Below are 16,568 nucleotides of genomic sequence, written 5' to 3'. Positions count from 1 at the left end.
GCCTGCAACGATTTAGGGAAATCACGGAAAATCTAAATCAGGATGGCTGGAGACGGGATTGAACCGTCGTCCTCCCGAATGCGAGTCCAGTGTGCTAACCACTGCGCCATCTCGCTCGGTCAACTGTCTCAGTTGGCCAGGGCTGAGACACTGGTCTTACCGGTTTTATTGACATAAATGAATAGATAATGGACTTCCCGTTGGTGCATTCCCCTGCCTTATCAGGAAGTTAATAGAATATCAGGTCGCTAATTAGGTGATACGCACGTATAAGGTTTACTCACGACATTTTTTTTGACAGATAATAACTATCACGGTGACCTCTGTAAAACAATGGACGGTGAAAAGTATTTAAAGAGCACTGTTCCGGACGCCACTATACTTTCCGCGATGCAGAAAACACTGTTTACCGTTCTCGTAGTCACTGCTTGCGTAGGTAAGTAACTGTTTCTTTTTCGCACCATTGCTTAATTACGGTCCGGTCAAGAGAAACATAATTTTTGGTCTTCGTCTGTCATTAAAAGACATTTGAGTCTTGTTTTTAAAAAGCAATAATTCTGAGTACTTTCGTTATCGTAGATGTAGGTCTCTATAGCTCTGTTGCCATCTAAATTGACCACTAGCCCCATGCGAATCATTACTTCATAAAGCAGCCAAACGTCGGTGCCCCCAGGTATTCATTATTTTTGTGTTAACGATTTATAAACTGCTTCAAGAAGCATTAAAATTAAAAAGTGTGACTCGAAGTTGAGCAGTAAACGTGCAAATGTCTCACGCAGCTTGCTGCAGTGAATATATGGAGAACAGATCATGTTTTCGGTCAGTGTCAATAAGGGGTGAAAGTATGAAGTGTAACCCTGTCGCTTGAAAACTGTTTTTTAAGTCTAATAGAAATACTTACAAAACCTACAAAATTGTTTGATGAAGGGGTCCGTGTTCGATTCCCATCGGGGTAGGAGGTTTTATCCGCACAGCTACTGAGTATTGTGTTATCCCTATAATCCTACCGTCATTTGCGACAAAAAGATCGCATGTATTGCGTGGGAGGACTAGTCTAAGCCTATGCAACCTCGTACTAAGGTACGGCTTGGTCCTTATGAAAGTTCTAAATTGCTGAAACACATTGCCGTATCGTCTGCTGTTGAGATGGTTGCACGGGAATGTCCCGAAAGCCAATTTTATTTAATAATTTATTTTCCTTACAGGCTAAATGAAGTAGTATGTAGTATACTCGTCCACCTTATTTCTCTTTCGTTTCAAGTTTTTCTTCACTGTATGAAAACTGGTTTCTCATATGTAAGAGCGTAATTTCTCACTTGCGTACATACGTACGTCGTTTGATGGCAAACGATCTTTTTGTCCAGTATAACACTTTTCCATTTTATGCGATTTCCTTTTGCTGCAAACAGGACAAATACTTCCCAATAGGCAGTTACCTCGTGGAAGACGGTAAACAGTAATTTGCACCGTCTTACAATACTATAGCAGTTACGCTAATTACGGATTACACTATGAGACGCCCGAAATAATACACTAAATTATCCATTTGATTTTGGGAGTACGGCCACAGCACATCAATGAATATAATGGCCATACATTTTCCTGCCGTCTTCTGAGTGCGCCGACCCGCTAAATCTACACCAGAGGCATCCATTAGTTTACACGCGAGTATTTAAGTTTGTGCCGCTGCAGACCCAAAATAAAGATCGGTAAATATATCACGAAAATACGAAGTTGCACATCGGCATGTGTGTTTGTTGGGAAGTTTTATTCCAACTATTTTGAAATGAGCTACTACTCACATTTGTTTTTCAGATAACCTAAAAATACTTTTCTCTTGTGGTCAGTTATCAAAAACGCAGGTGAACTTCTAGACACCTCATGTGGGAGTTAATTTCTAGATTAACTGCTAAACAAGATGATTTGTATACGGAAACATACCCACCCGGGTAGCCATGAGTATTAATGTGCTCCCTTCCGGGGTTAGAAAGAGGGCCCCCTTTCGAATCTGCCCGGCGGATTATCGACAAGGGCCGGTGTGACGACCGACTTGACTGCGCTTTTTTCGCGGTTTCCCACATCCCACATCTCACGAGGTCAATACCGGACTGGCACCCACGTCCTCCTCAGATATACGATACGCAAACGTTTAGAAAACTTTCTCATATTTGTACACAGAATTTAATTTAGGCGCAGCAGATCGGGTTTCGTTCTGAGACGTTTAATCTCGTTAAAACCGTGATCAGCAGCAGAAGCAAGAATAGCTACTGGCACCAGCGATATGTTGGACAGAGAATGTCATTTATCTATCGTGGTACTTTGAAACATTTTCCATTTTATGAAGCTATATGGCAGTTAAACAAATAAAAGAAATATCGTGTAGATAATGATCAAATTTATCAATCTTCATTCTCATTACTTGTTTCCTTTCTTGGATATTGATAATGAATGAGGGCAGCAAGCTAAAAATTGATTTCGACAGCCAACGGAATCTTGTTGCTGGTTGATGTTATCTTACAGCAAAGACAAATTCTCTCAAAAAGTATCAATTTTAACAAGTTTCCCTTCATTTTTGTTGATTTTCCAATCAAACTAATGTACGTCTCCAATAAATTTTCATTGCATGCTTTAGTAGTGGCTTGAAGCATAATCGGAAAATCTCACTCATAGAGATATGCAGTCTTTATCGCATGTATTGTTGTTGTTGCGGTCTTCACTCCAAAGACTGGTTTGACGCAGCTCTCCATGCTACTCTATCCAGTGCAAGCCTCTTCATCTCTGATTCATTACTGCAACTTTTATCCTTCTGAATCTGCTTAGTGTAATCATCTCTTGGCCTCCCTCTACAACTTTTACCCCTCAAACGTCCCTCCAGTACTAAACTGGTGACTCCTTGATGTCTAAGAACTATAAACCGTTCGCTTCTTTTATCATGTAGCTCCACAAATTTCTTGTCTCCCAAATTATAATCACTACCCTATGATTAGTTACGTGATCTACCTATCTAATCTACAGCATTCTCCTGTAGGTCCACATTGCATGAGGTTCTACGCTCTTCTTATGTGAACTGATTGTCGCCCATGTTTCACATTCATACACATATGGCTACACTCCAGACAGATACCGTCAGAAATGACTGCCTATCGCTTAATTTTATAATCGATGTAAACAAATTCCTCTGCTTCCGACTGCTTTCGTTGCCATTTTCTGTATTCTCACTACTTCTCCATCATGAGCTATTTTGCTTCCCAAATAGAAATGCCTAACTACCACTTTGAGTATCTCGTTTCCTAATGTAATTCCCCCAGAATCGCCGGATTTACTTCGACTACATTCCGTTATCATAGTCTTGTTTTTTGTTGACGTTGTAGTCTCTTATCCCCATTTCAAGACACTGTCCTTTCTGTCTAAGTACTCTTCCAAATCTTTTGCTGTCCCTGCCAGAATTACAATGAACCTTTACTCCTACTCCAGTTTCTTCTTTGCTATCCTTTTCCTCTTGTCAATGTACAGATTGAATAACGCTGGGGTTACGCTGTAATCCTGTCTCGATTCTTTCAGACCTCTGATTCCCTTTCATGCCCATGACTTTGAAAACTGCCATGTGGTTTAATACAAGTTAGAAATAGTCTTTCATTGCCTGTATTTTATCTCAGCTATCTTCAGAATTTCAAAGAGAGTATTCCAGTCAAAAATGTCAAAAGCTTTCTCTAAGTCTCCAAATGCTATAAACACAGGTTTGCTTTTCTCTAACCTATCTTCTAAAATAAGTCGTAGCGTCAATACTACATCCCGTGTTCCTGTATCTCCGCGAAATCCAAGCTGATCTTCCTTGAGGTCAGCTTCTACCAGTTTTTTCATTCTTCTGTAAGGAATTCTCTTAATATTGAACAACAGTGACCTATTAAGCTGATAGTGCGGTAATTTTCACACGAGTGAGCAGCTGCCTTCTTTGGAATTGCAATTACTGAATTCTTCTTAAAGTTGAGGGTATTCCTCTTGTTTCATACATCTTGCTCAGCAGATGGAATAGTTTTCTCATGGCTGGCTCTCCAAAGGCTATCAGTAGTTCTCACGGGATGTCGTCCACTCAAGGGACCTCGCTTCAAAGTAGTTCTTTCAGTGCTCCGCCAAATTTTTTCACATTGGTTCCATCTAATCTTCATCGACATCCTCTTCCGTTTCTATGAAACAGCCTTCAAATTCATATTTCCTAATTGCAGCCTCTATATACTCCTCAAATCTTTCAGATCCCATTTTTTCTTGGCACTGGGTTGACATTTGAGCTCTTGACTGTCATAGAGCTGCTACTCTTTTCTCCACAATTCTCTTAATGTAGGCGGTATCTACTTTTCCCTAGTGGAATACGCTTCAAGAGAATATACTTCTAAATCCTTCTACTTCCTTCTAAATCGCATATGTAAAACAATAGAACAAATGCGAAAGTTTATGTGTGATTATGTTTGTTAGTCCTTCGCCCCTAAACGTGGAAGAAACTTGGAATCAGCTTATATCCTCAATTAACACACAGGCTACCTTCAGAAGTGTGTAGTACAAGATGATTATTGTTTTTAAGAATATAACACGAAAAGTGGGACAATAATTTCTCTTGCATTTTATTGTATTGTATTGTATGTTAACGGGGGACCTAGAAGCAACGCAGAGGCTCTGTCCCCGCCGCAGCATCAGTGGTCCACAACCCCACGATGACTACCGCAGTCCACTTCACCCCTCCGCCGCCCCACACCGAGCCCAGTGTTATTGTTCTGTGCGGCCCCCGGTGGACTCCCCAGAGAACGTCTCACTCCAGACGAGTGTAACACCTATGTTTGCGTGGTGGAGTAATGGTGGTGTCCGCGTACGTGCAGAACTTGTTTGCGCAGCAATCGCCGACATATTTTAACTGAGGCGGAATAAGGGGATCCAGACCGCATTCGCCGAGACAGATGGAAAACCGGCTAAAAACCATCCACAGACTGGCCGGTTCACCGAACCTCGACACAAATCCACCGGGCGGATTCGTGCCGGGGACCAGGCGCTCCTTCCCGCACGGAAAGCCGTGCGTTAGACCTCACGACCAACCGAGCGGGCATAATTACTCTTAGACAAAGTTATTTTACTCTTTGATATTTTAATTGTGTAGTGTTTGTTCATATGTTCAAATGTGTGTGAAATCTTATGGGACTTAACTGCTAAGGTCATCAGTCCCTAAGCTTACTCACTACTTAACCTAAATTATCCTAACGACAAACACACACACCCATGCCCGAGGGAGGACTCGAACGTCCGCAGGGTGTAGTGCTTGTGAAAACGCTTTTACTAGTTCACAAGTACTACATAGTACGACTCAACGAAATGAATATAATGCTTATACAGTCCTCAAAGTCCTAAATTCGTATTTTCATACAAGCCCGTTGCATTTTAAACGCTGGGCGTCAGGCGTACAATACAGCTTCTGAGACACTTGGAGACTCGCGACGACGGTGTCATTTATATGCTTTATGACGCAAAGATGCCGTGCCTTCATACGTTGTAAGTAGGGCGTGGTGAAGCTGGATTTGATTATGATACGCAAAGGTATTCGCCGGTAACAGGCAGACACGTGAGTGCAGACGACGGTATTGCATGTACAAATATAATAAAATTTACGCCGCACCAAACTAGAAGTTGCTTACTACCTTCCGTCGTTAAGATAGGTCATTGGTACTCTTTCACGTTGAAGCAGCTGGACTGGTTTGGGTGAATTTTCAAATGGGGATAGTCTATGCAATGAATTAACACACAGCCTACCCTCTATTCCGCCGACGGCCTTGCCGCAGTGGATATACAGGTTCCCGTCAGATCACCAAAGTTGGGCGCTATCGGGCTGGGCTAGCACTTGGATGGTCGGCGAGCGCTGTTGGCAAGCGGGGTGCACTCAGGCATTCAGCCCTTGTGAGGCAAACTGAGGAGCTACTTGATTGAGAAGTAGCGGCTCCGGTCTTCGAAACTGGGATACGACCGGGAGAGCGGTATGCTGACCACATGCTCCTCCGTATCCGCATCCAGTGAAGCCTGTAGGCTGAGGATGACACGGCGGCCGGTCAGTTCCTATAGGCCTTCATGGCCGATTCGGGGGCAGTATAGTTTTTTTTTTAGTTTACACTCTGTTCCGAAATAACCACTGTTTCCGTGGGATGGTCAACGTGAGTACTGTTCACGTGGCACGGGTAACGTGAAAAATATCACTACTGCTTGAGTGCATTAAGTAGAGATCAGTTTTTAACTGTTTTGACAAATGAAGTCGGCACGTACATAAATCCGGCATAGCAGAAGTATTCCTGTAGAATAAAATCAAAATTCCATAACATGTAACATGCTAATATTTCGTAGCATACAGAAAATTTCGGAAGTACACTATGTGATCAAAGGTATCCGGACACCTGGCCGAAAACGACTTACAAGATCGTGGCGCCTTCCATCGGTATTGCGGGGATTCAGTATGGTGTTCGCCCATCCTTAGCCTCGATGACAGATTGCACTCTCGCAGGCATACTTTCAATAACGTGCTGGAAGTTTTCTCGGGGACTGGTAGCCAAGTCTTCACGGAGTGCAGCACTGAGAAGAGGTATCAATGTCAGTCGGTGAGTCCTAACATGAAGTCGGCGTTCCAAAATATCCCAGAGGAGTTCCGTAGGATTCGGGTGAGAACTCAGTGCAGGCCAGTTCACTACAGGGATGTTATTGTGGTGTAACTACTCCGCGACATTGTGAACAGGTACTCCGTCGTGTTGAAAGGCGCAAGTCCGCAGCTCGTGGTCGTGCGGTAGCGTTCTCGCTTCCCGAGCTCGGGTTCCCGGGCTCGATTCCCGGTGGGGTCAGTGATTTTCTCTGTCTCGTGATGACTGGGTGTTGTGTGATGTCCTTAGGTTAGTTAGGTTTAAGTAGTTCTAAGTTCTAGGGGACTGATGACCATAGATGTTAAGTCCCATAGTGCTCAGAGCCATTTGAACCATTTTTGAAAGATGCAGTTGCATCCCCCGAATTGCTCATCAACAGTGGGAAACAATAAGGTGTTTGAAACATCAGTGTAGGCCTGTGCTGTGATAATGCCACCCAAAACAAAAAGGGGTGCGAGCACACTCCATGAAAATCTCGACCACACCACAACATCACCGCCTCCGAATTTTAATGGCGGCATTACACACTCTGGCAGATGAGGTTCACCGGGCAATCACCATACCCACACCCTGCCATAGGACTGCCACATTGCGTACCGTGGTTCGTCACTTCACACAACGTTTTTCTACTCTTCAATCGTACAATGTTTACGCTTCTTGCAAAATGGCTCTGAGCACTATGGGACTCAACTTCTGAGGTCATTAGCCCCTAGAACCTAGAACTAGATAAACCTAACTAACCTACGGACATCAAAAACATCCATGCCCAAGGCAGGATTCGAACCTGCCACCGTAGCGGTCTCGCGGTTCCAGACTGCAGCGCCTAGAACCGCTCGGCCACTTCGGCCGGTTACGCTTCTTGCACCAAGCGAGGTGTCGTTTGGCACTGACCGGCGTGATGTGTGGCTTATGAGCAGCAGCTCGACCATGAAATCCCAGTGTTCTCACCTCCCGCCTAACTGTCATAGAACTAGCAGTGAATCATGAGGCAGTTTGAAATTCATGTGAGGTGGTCTGGATAGACGTTTGCCTATTACACATTACGGCCCTCTTCAACTGTCGGCAGTCCCTGTCAGTCAACAGACGAGGTCGGCCTGTACGCTTTTGTGCTGTACGTGTCCCCTCACGTTTCCACTTCACTGTCACATCGGAAACAGTGGACCTAGGGATGTGTAGGAATGTGGAAATCTCACGTACAGACGTATGTCGCAAGTGACACCCAATCACCTGATCACGTCCGAAGGCCGCGAGTTCCGCGGAGCACCCCATTCTCGTCTCTCACGATGTCTAATGACAACTGAGGTCCCTGATATGGAGTACCTGGCCATTGGTGACAACACAATACAACTATGTTTTTGAGAGTGTGCGTATAGGCCTACTTTTGATCACGTAGTGTATATTGGACTGAGATATTATCGGAATGCTTATAAATAAGAGTCAAGGACTAACGTTAAAAGTGGTAGGTATTCATCTGGGCACACAATGTTTTTCACTCGGATAGCTCTACATTTTCTACTTCTGTAAATTGAGAGCCAGAAATCTCTACTTACACGCATAAAACAAAAAGTCTCAGGGCGTTTTTAACAGAGATGTACTACAGTAGATTTCTGGCTCTCCATTCGCACCAAAACATTTACAATCTCGTACCTGCTAGGCATGTCGTAAACAGCAGTGAAATTATATCCCCTTCCCTGTGGTTCGCTACAATGTCAGGCAAAAATTTTTCTTTAAGTTAACGTGTGAGTTGTGAACGACATGTTTTCTGTCAACCTCACCCATTGTCTCCAGATAGTTAGGTCATAGTACATAAACTACAGCTCGTTATTCTGCTCTATCAACTTCCCGTACGTTGGGACAGGCTTTTATAACCTTGGCCAACGATTCAGTCGCTTTGGTTTCTATTAGTCTGAAACCCCAGACTTCAAAAAATGGCCTGGGTGCATATAACATCTCAATGCAATTGTGCGGATGCTTACACTTTATGTCGTAGGTTTTTGAAATGTATATTGGAGTCTAGCCCAGCTGGTACACTTAACCATCACAGGGGTGTATTTAAGCTCTCCCTACCTCTTTCACTCAGTACTCAATGGAGACTCTTTTAACGGCCAAACAATGCCATCACACCTTCCGGAAGGGTGTCGTCTTCTTATTCTCTTGTATCTTAGTAAGGAACTCTCTTTGTCCGCCTAACATACATTCCTCTGGCTACACGTCGCTGTCATTTCATTTTTATTACATCGTGACTACGTGTTGCTCTCCCACCTGTTCATTGTTAGAATTGATTGTTTTCCGATCTTTCCTAGTAACTGTCAACGTGCATCTATCGACTGCTCACTGAGCGACCATCAGTTCCTGAGCAGTTCTCCCATTTGAAGTAGATGTGTCACTACAGTAAGTCAAACTGGCAATACACTAATGCAGACTACTCGTAAGATTTCCGTAACAGCCACATTGCAAGTTCTGTTTTTCTTTTTCACATATTATTTGATGCATCAAATTATTGGTTGTTATTCTTACTATCCAGTTCACTATTTTTGCTGTCCATGTAGTTGTTCTTCGTAGCAAACTTAACAACTAAATTTCATCAACTGGTTCTGTTACTTCAACCCAGTATGATGCAGGTAATGCAAACAGTACGTTCCAGTGAATGTGGGTCCAAAAAGAAGCCATTTAGGAGACAAATCTTCTTACGTTCAATTGGGCTTTTTGCATACTTTGTGTTGAGTTTGTGTTGTTGTTGTGGTCTTCAGTCCTGATACTGGTTTGATGCAGTTCTCCATGCTACTCAATCCTGTACAAGTTTCTTCATCTTCAAGTACCCATTGCAACCTGCATACTTCTGAATCTGCTCAGTGTATTCATCTCCTGGTCTCCCTCTACCATTTTTACCCTCCACACTGCCCTCCAATACTAAAATGATGATACCTTGATGCCTCAGAACATGTCCTACCAACCGATCCCTTCTTCTAGTTAAGTTGGGCCACAAATTTCTCTTCTCTCCAATTCAATTCAATACCTCCTCATTAGTTATCTGTTCTACCCATTTAATCTTCAGCATTCTTCGGTAGCACCACAGTTCCAAAGCTTCTATTCTCTTCTGGTCCAAACCATTTACCGTCCACGTTTCACTTCCATACATGGCCACACTCCATACAAATCCTTTCAGGAACGACTTCCTGACACTTAAATCTATACTCGATGTTAACAGATTTCTCTTCTTCAGAAACGCTTTCCTTGCCGTTGCCAGTCTCTCAACTTCGATCATCATCCGTTATTTTTCTCCCAAAATAGCAAAACTCCTTTACTACTTAGGTGTCTCATTTCCTAATCTAATTCCCTCAGCATCACCCGACTTAATTCGACTACATTCCATTACCCTCGTTTTGTTTTGTTGATGTTCATCTTATATCCTCCTTTCAAGATACTGTCCATTCTGTTCAACTGCTCATCCAAGTCCTTTGCTGTCTCTGACAGAACTACAAAGTCATCGGCGAACCTCAAAATTTTTATTTCTTCTATATGGATTTTAATACCTGCTCCGAATTTTTCTTTTGTTTCCTTTACTGCTTGCTCAATATACAGATTGAATAACATCGGGGAGAGGCTACAAACTTGTCTCACTCCTTTCCCAACCACTACTTCCCTTCCATGTCCCTAGACACTTATAACTGCCGTCTGGATTCCGTACAAATTGTAAATAGCCTTTCGCTCCCTGTATTTTACCCATGCCGCCTTCAGAATTTGAAAGAGAGTATTCCAGTCAACATTGTCAAAAGCTCTTTCTAAGTTTACCAATGCTAGAAACGTATGTTTCCCTTTCCTTAATCTATCATCTAAGGTAAGTCGTAGGGTCAGTATTGTCTCACGTGTTCCAGTATTTCTGGGGAATCCAAACTGATCCTCCCCGAGGTCGGCTTCTACCAGTTTTTCCATTCGTCTGTAAGGAACTCGTGTTACTGTTTTGCAGATGTGACTGATTTAACTGATAGTTCGGTAATTTTCAAATCTGTCAACACCTGATTGGGATTGGAATTATTATATTCTTCTTTAAGTCTGAGGGTATTTCGCCTGTCTCATACATCTGGCTCAACAGATGGTGGAGTTTTGTCAGGACTCGATTTCCCAAGGGTGTCAGTGGTTCTAATGGAATGTGGTCTACTCCACGGGCCTTGTTTCGACTCAGGTATATCAGTGCTCTGTCAAACTCTTCACACAGTAACATATCTCCTATTTCATCTTCATCTACATCCTCTTCCTTTTCTATAATATTGTCTTCAAGTACATCGCCCTTGGATACACCCTCTATGTACTCCTTCCACCTTCCTGATTCCGTTCTTTGCTTAAAACTGGGTTTCCATCTGAGCTCACATTCATAGAAGTGGTTCTCTTTTCCCCAAAGGTCTCTTTAATTTTTCTTTAGGTAGTATCTATCTTACCCCTAGTGTGGTAAGCGTCTACAACCTTACATTTGTCCTCTAGCCATTCCTGCTTAGCCATTTTGCACTTCCTGTCGATATCATTTTTGAGAGGTTTGTATTCCTTTTTGCCTGCTTCATTTACAGCATTTTTGTATTTTCTCCTTTCATCAATTAAATTCAATATTTCTTCTGTTACCCAAGGGTTTCTACTAGCCCTCATCTTTTTACCTACTTGATCCTCTGCAGCCTTCACTATTTCATCCCTCAAAGCTACCCATTCTTCTTCTACTGTATTTCTTTCTCCCATTCCTGTCAATTGTTCCCTTATACTCACCCTGAAATTCTGTACAACCTCTGGTTTAGTCAGTTTATGCAGGTCCCATCTCCTTAAATTCCCACATTTTTGCAGTTTCTTCTGTTTTAATCTACAGTTCATAACCAGTAGATTGTGGTCAGAGTAGACATCTGCCCATGGATATGTCTTACAATTTCAAACCTGGTTCTTAAATCTCTGTCTTACTATTATACAATCTGTCTGATACCTTCCAGTATCTCCAGGCTTCTTCCATGTATACAGCCTTCTTTCATGATTCTTGAACCAAGTGTTAGCTATGATTAAGTTATGCTCTGCACAAAATTCTACCAGGCGGCTTCCTCCTTCATTTCTTACCCCATATCCAAATTTACCTACTACGTTTCCTTCCCTCCCAGTTCCTACTAACGAATTCCAGTCACCCATGACTATTAACATTTCATCTCCCTTCACTATTTGAATAATTTCTTTCATCTTATCATACATTTCATCAAATTCTTCGTCATCTGCGGGGCTAGTTGGCATATAAACTTGTACTACTGTAGTAGGCGTGGGCTTCATGTCTATGTTGGCCAAAGGAAGGCGTTCACTATGCTGTTTGTAGTTGCGTACCTACACTCCTATCTTTTGTTCATTACGAAAACTACTCCTGCATTACCCCTGATTGAATTTTTATTTATAACGCTGTATTCACCTGACCAAAAGTCCTGTTCCTCCTGCCACCTTCATTAACTCCCATTATATCTAACTATAACCTATCCATTTCTCTTTTTAAATTTTCAAACCTACCTGCCCGATTAAGGGATCTGACATTCCATGCTCCGCTCCGTAGAACGTCAGTTTTCTTTCTCCTGATAACGATGTCCTCTTGAGTAGTCCCCGCCTGGAGATCCGAATGGGGGACTATTACCTCATCATCATTTAACCATACAGTAAAGCTGCATGCCCTGGGGAAAAATTACGGCTGTAATTTCCTCTTGCTTCCAGCCGTTCACAGTACCAGCACAGCAAGGCCGTTTTGGTTAGTGTTACAAGGCCAGATCAGTCAATCGTCCAGACTGTTGCCCCTGCAACTACTGACAAGGCTGCTGGCCCTCTTTAGGGTCCACATGGTTGCCTGGCCTCTCAGCAGATACCCCTCCGTTGTGGTTGCACCTACGGTATGGCTATCTGCATCGCGGAGGCATGCAAGCCTCCCCACCAACGACAAAGTCCATGGTTGATTTGGGGGGAGGTTGTGTTAGTAACAAATTAAATTTGTGTCAGTAACAAATTAAATTATGTTCCCAGTGACGATGCAGAGTGTAAGCGCAGATGTTTTTATATGTGGTGCCTTGATATGCATATAGATTAATGTGGTGGTTTTCTTATTTCTCTACATCGAATGGTCTTCTACCACACATATCACAAGCTTTATGAGCTGATGTTTTCTATACTACCGTATATGCACCACTGAGAGGACTATGCCTGTTAGTGTAGATTGACCGTTTTATATCCACACAGCCACACTTTAAGACATGACCTGCTGCTCAGGGGAACATAAGCATAATGGTTGGCTCTTGGCACATGTTGTTGAAGGTACTAGCCAACCAAAAAATACATAACTTGTAATAGTTCTAATTATTATTCTGTAAATCACATAAATATTGAAGTAATGTTTATCAGTACACCATCCTCGGTTATCAATAGAAATACCTGCGCATGTACCCGTTGTACACCGTACAGTCTGCAAGTGCCATGTAGTCTTTTTCACAACGTTTACACAACGTTTTTCTTGATGTGTGGAATAATCGGGTCTATTGCCGGATGTTTGAGTCGCTCTGGCACAATATTTCGGTCACGTAACTCGTTGCCTTCTTCAGGTGCTACCTGAGACTGCCGTATTGGAGGATCTTGCCCAGTATTTATTCCCAGAGAGCACCCAGCACCCTTTGGGCATAAATACTGGACAATATCTTCCAATACAGCAGTCTCAGGTAGCACCTGAAGAAGGCAACGAGTTTCGTGACCGAAATGTTGTGCCAAAGCGACACAAACATCCGGCAGTAGACCCGATTATTCCACATGTCAAGATCTCGCCGGGAAAGCCTGAAGAGTTACAATGTTTTTCTTTTTTATTAGGCATCAGCACCGCACAGGTGTCCTGTTCTACAGAATGTTTGAACCTGGCAACTCAGATTCGCAACGCCGACAGTATTTTCACTGCAGGTATGTATAGTTATGCACAATTCAATAATTGTTTGATGTTCTTGCGTATGATTGATGCTATTTACCTGTTAAATAAGGATTCACTAAATAATAATAATTTTAATTTTGGTACTTGATATGACAGAGATGTGTTTTCAGTGTCTCACGAAAGGTACTACAGCAGAGGTAATGTGGAAGTCCTCAGTACTTTCTAGTTTAATTCGCTTATTTAATTGCTATCTAGGAATCTTCAGATCAAATTTAGCATGTTACTTTAAAAGTCTATATCAACAAAGAAAACTCTAGAGTAATGTGAAGTGATACACCAAAGTCCACTTTTGTTTAGTAGGTATGCAACTTATTCATCATTAATAGTATTGCTGCCTCCTGGTTCTTTTCTTTTCGTTTCATTTTTGGATGTTGTACTGATTTTTCCTGCTCTTTTTTATACTCTGCAGTATTTTCTCCTATATCTGATCCTACTTCTTCCTGCATTGTTCCTCTAATATTATGTGGATTGTTGCTGTGCCTCTCACCTGAAATGTGAGATGTTTTTTAATATCACAAAAGCTGCATTCCGACGCTCATATACGTGTGTTTTTATGTTAGAGTTGTGTGAGAATTGTATGTATCACAGCTTACCTGTTGCAGCTTCTATTAATACATCGTTTAGCCTCATTTGACAGATTTCTGTTCTTTGATTTACTTTCAACGCTTTCATGCCATCATTTTACAGACTTTTTTTTTTTTTGTCCCAAAACTTTCAACGATTTCGTTTATGTTCATCATATTCTTACATTTCTCTTCAAAGTCATTAACTAGTTCTACTGAAATGGCTGTTACTATTATTTGCTTCTGATATAGATGTCATACAGACTTTTCTTGTAGACAATATGTTTCCTACCCGTAATCTCTATTCGTTTGTTTATCTTTCTACCACATCCATAGCAAATGTTTTTTTTTTCTGAATTCGCTAAGCCGTGATCATTGTATAAGTCACCTTTTCTATCAGCTCTGAGGTCTGTGAACTATTTTGGTGTTTTCCGTTATGTCTGACCTCTTACTGTCCATATCAGGAATCATTTGATGCTGAGAACAACAATTAGTAATTATTATCTGAGATAAGGTACGAATATAAGATATATCTTCCATTACATCTCTTACATTATCTAACAGTTCATTAAGAGTTCTAGCATTAAAGCCTCCTACTGAGACAATGAAGTTCCTTTGTAACATTCCCACACCTAGCTAAATCACTAGGCTGACCGAGCGCGCACCTAAGGACTACTGGAGCAACGCCATCGTTCCGAAAACTGCCGAACACAAATGGTCAAATCTACAGAACTGCCTGCTGAGAATAGCAATGACAACTCTCTCAAATAGAATATTTTTGATATGATATTATTGATTGATAAAAGGGTTAAATGTGGTACAGATCTTACAGGGAAATAACTATTATTATTTGCCCAAATAACCTAGATGCTTGACATGAACAATGGTGTATGTGAAATAATACAGCCCCAGTACACCACGACAGTATCATTTGATTATAGCAGTCACATACATAATCTACGATAGTGTGAACAATTCGATTAAGTAATTTTGTATCATACTGCCTAAATATTCAATGTGGTTACTCAATTTAGTATGTTCGAAACACAGTTCAAATATTTGGAAGGAACATTCTTAATGCATAAAATGTTCAGTGATTACCGTTACGATGAAATGACCTTGAACACGACAGCACACTGAAACGTCCCCTTAGAAAAACTGTATACGACTGTGCTTAAACTGACACACAATATTTTTAGCACAACGCAATCCGACTTTTAATAATCCCAACAAAAGAATGGCCCTGACTAACGTTAAACTACACCTTTCACAAATCACTTACCTCACAAAAATCTTCGTTACTCAAGAAACTGCAATACAGCGAACGCCACTACTGCCAGCTAAATAAAAGATTCAAACTACTGAAGGCACTAACTACTGATAGGCATAGTTAGCAAATGAAAGATTTTGATAGACAACAAATAATATATTCTCCTTAATAGTCATAATATATATAGCAGATCATGACATCCAGTCTTACAAATTTCAAAACTCCACTATTTCTCTCCCCACATCCACCACTGCTTCGGCTCACCTCCAACTGCGCAACACTACGTGCTGTTAACAGCCAACTGCCCAACGCTACAATAGCCAACAACAATGCAAACGAGCCACAGACTGCATGCAGCACAGCCAGTGATTTTCATACAGAGCGCTACGTGGCGTTACCAATTAAAAAAAACCTATACATCCTACTTACATATCCCCCATGCTCCCCACAAAAAATTTTACAAATTGTTTTGGGCACTGGCCAATACAGATTTGAAAAAATTTTTCATAATTACAATAACAAAGAAATCAAAGCACACACTTACTGATACGATGTTGTTCAAAAGCTAAAATTTTCTCACAGTCCATAAAGAGAGTCCTGATTATTCATCACAGTAAAATTGCAGTGTTTCTTTTTTTTTTTTTCTCAAAGTCTGAGCATTGAAGAAAACGCACACAGAAGTTGTGGATTTCCGTGCACTGTTGAAGAAGTAGTGTTGTCCTTCCAACGGAAAGACAGTGCTGACTCTTGACATGCAGACAGGTAATGGTCCACAACAGAGCAAACCCACAGCTGAGTAAGTCAAAGTTTTGAAGAATATTGGTAGGTAGGTCATCACAGAGCAGACCCACTGTAGTCCTGGTAGAGATTATGGTATTGGTGTGCCACCAGAGGTACAGACTCACTGCAGTCTTTGTAGAGATAATGGTATTGTTGGGCCATCAAAGATGCAGACCCACTGTAGTCCTTGTAGAGATGGCCAGCAGCCGTCTGCTGTGACTGTGCAGGTGCACAATCACCATTGAAGAGTCTTGCAGAGAATATAGCAAGTCCATAAACCACCACTTGTGCACTCACAAAGTTTTTTTTTTAGTTGTCCTTAGAACCAG

At 41.8% G+C, this 16,568-nt stretch overlaps 1 protein-coding gene across 1 annotated transcript in view; it reads left to right on the top strand.

The window, feature by feature from the left end:
• LOC126418849 (uncharacterized) overlaps nt 1–16,568 on the top strand; it is a 652,968-nt gene that overhangs the window by 616,435 nt on the left and 19,965 nt on the right. Inside the window, exon 3 of the mRNA XM_050085837.1 lies at nt 13,512–13,598. Coding sequence (XP_049941794.1) covers nt 13,512–13,598 — 87 coding nt within the window. The remainder of the gene's footprint in view (nt 1–13,511; nt 13,599–16,568) is intronic.

This window comes from Schistocerca serialis, chromosome 9 (genome assembly GCF_023864345.2).
Source record: "Schistocerca serialis cubense isolate TAMUIC-IGC-003099 chromosome 9, iqSchSeri2.2, whole genome shotgun sequence".
In the NCBI taxonomy this organism is placed as follows: domain Eukaryota; kingdom Metazoa; phylum Arthropoda; class Insecta; order Orthoptera; family Acrididae; genus Schistocerca; species Schistocerca serialis.
The sequence above is the reverse complement of the archived record's forward strand: the minus strand, read 5'-3'. Positions and strand labels throughout refer to the sequence as shown.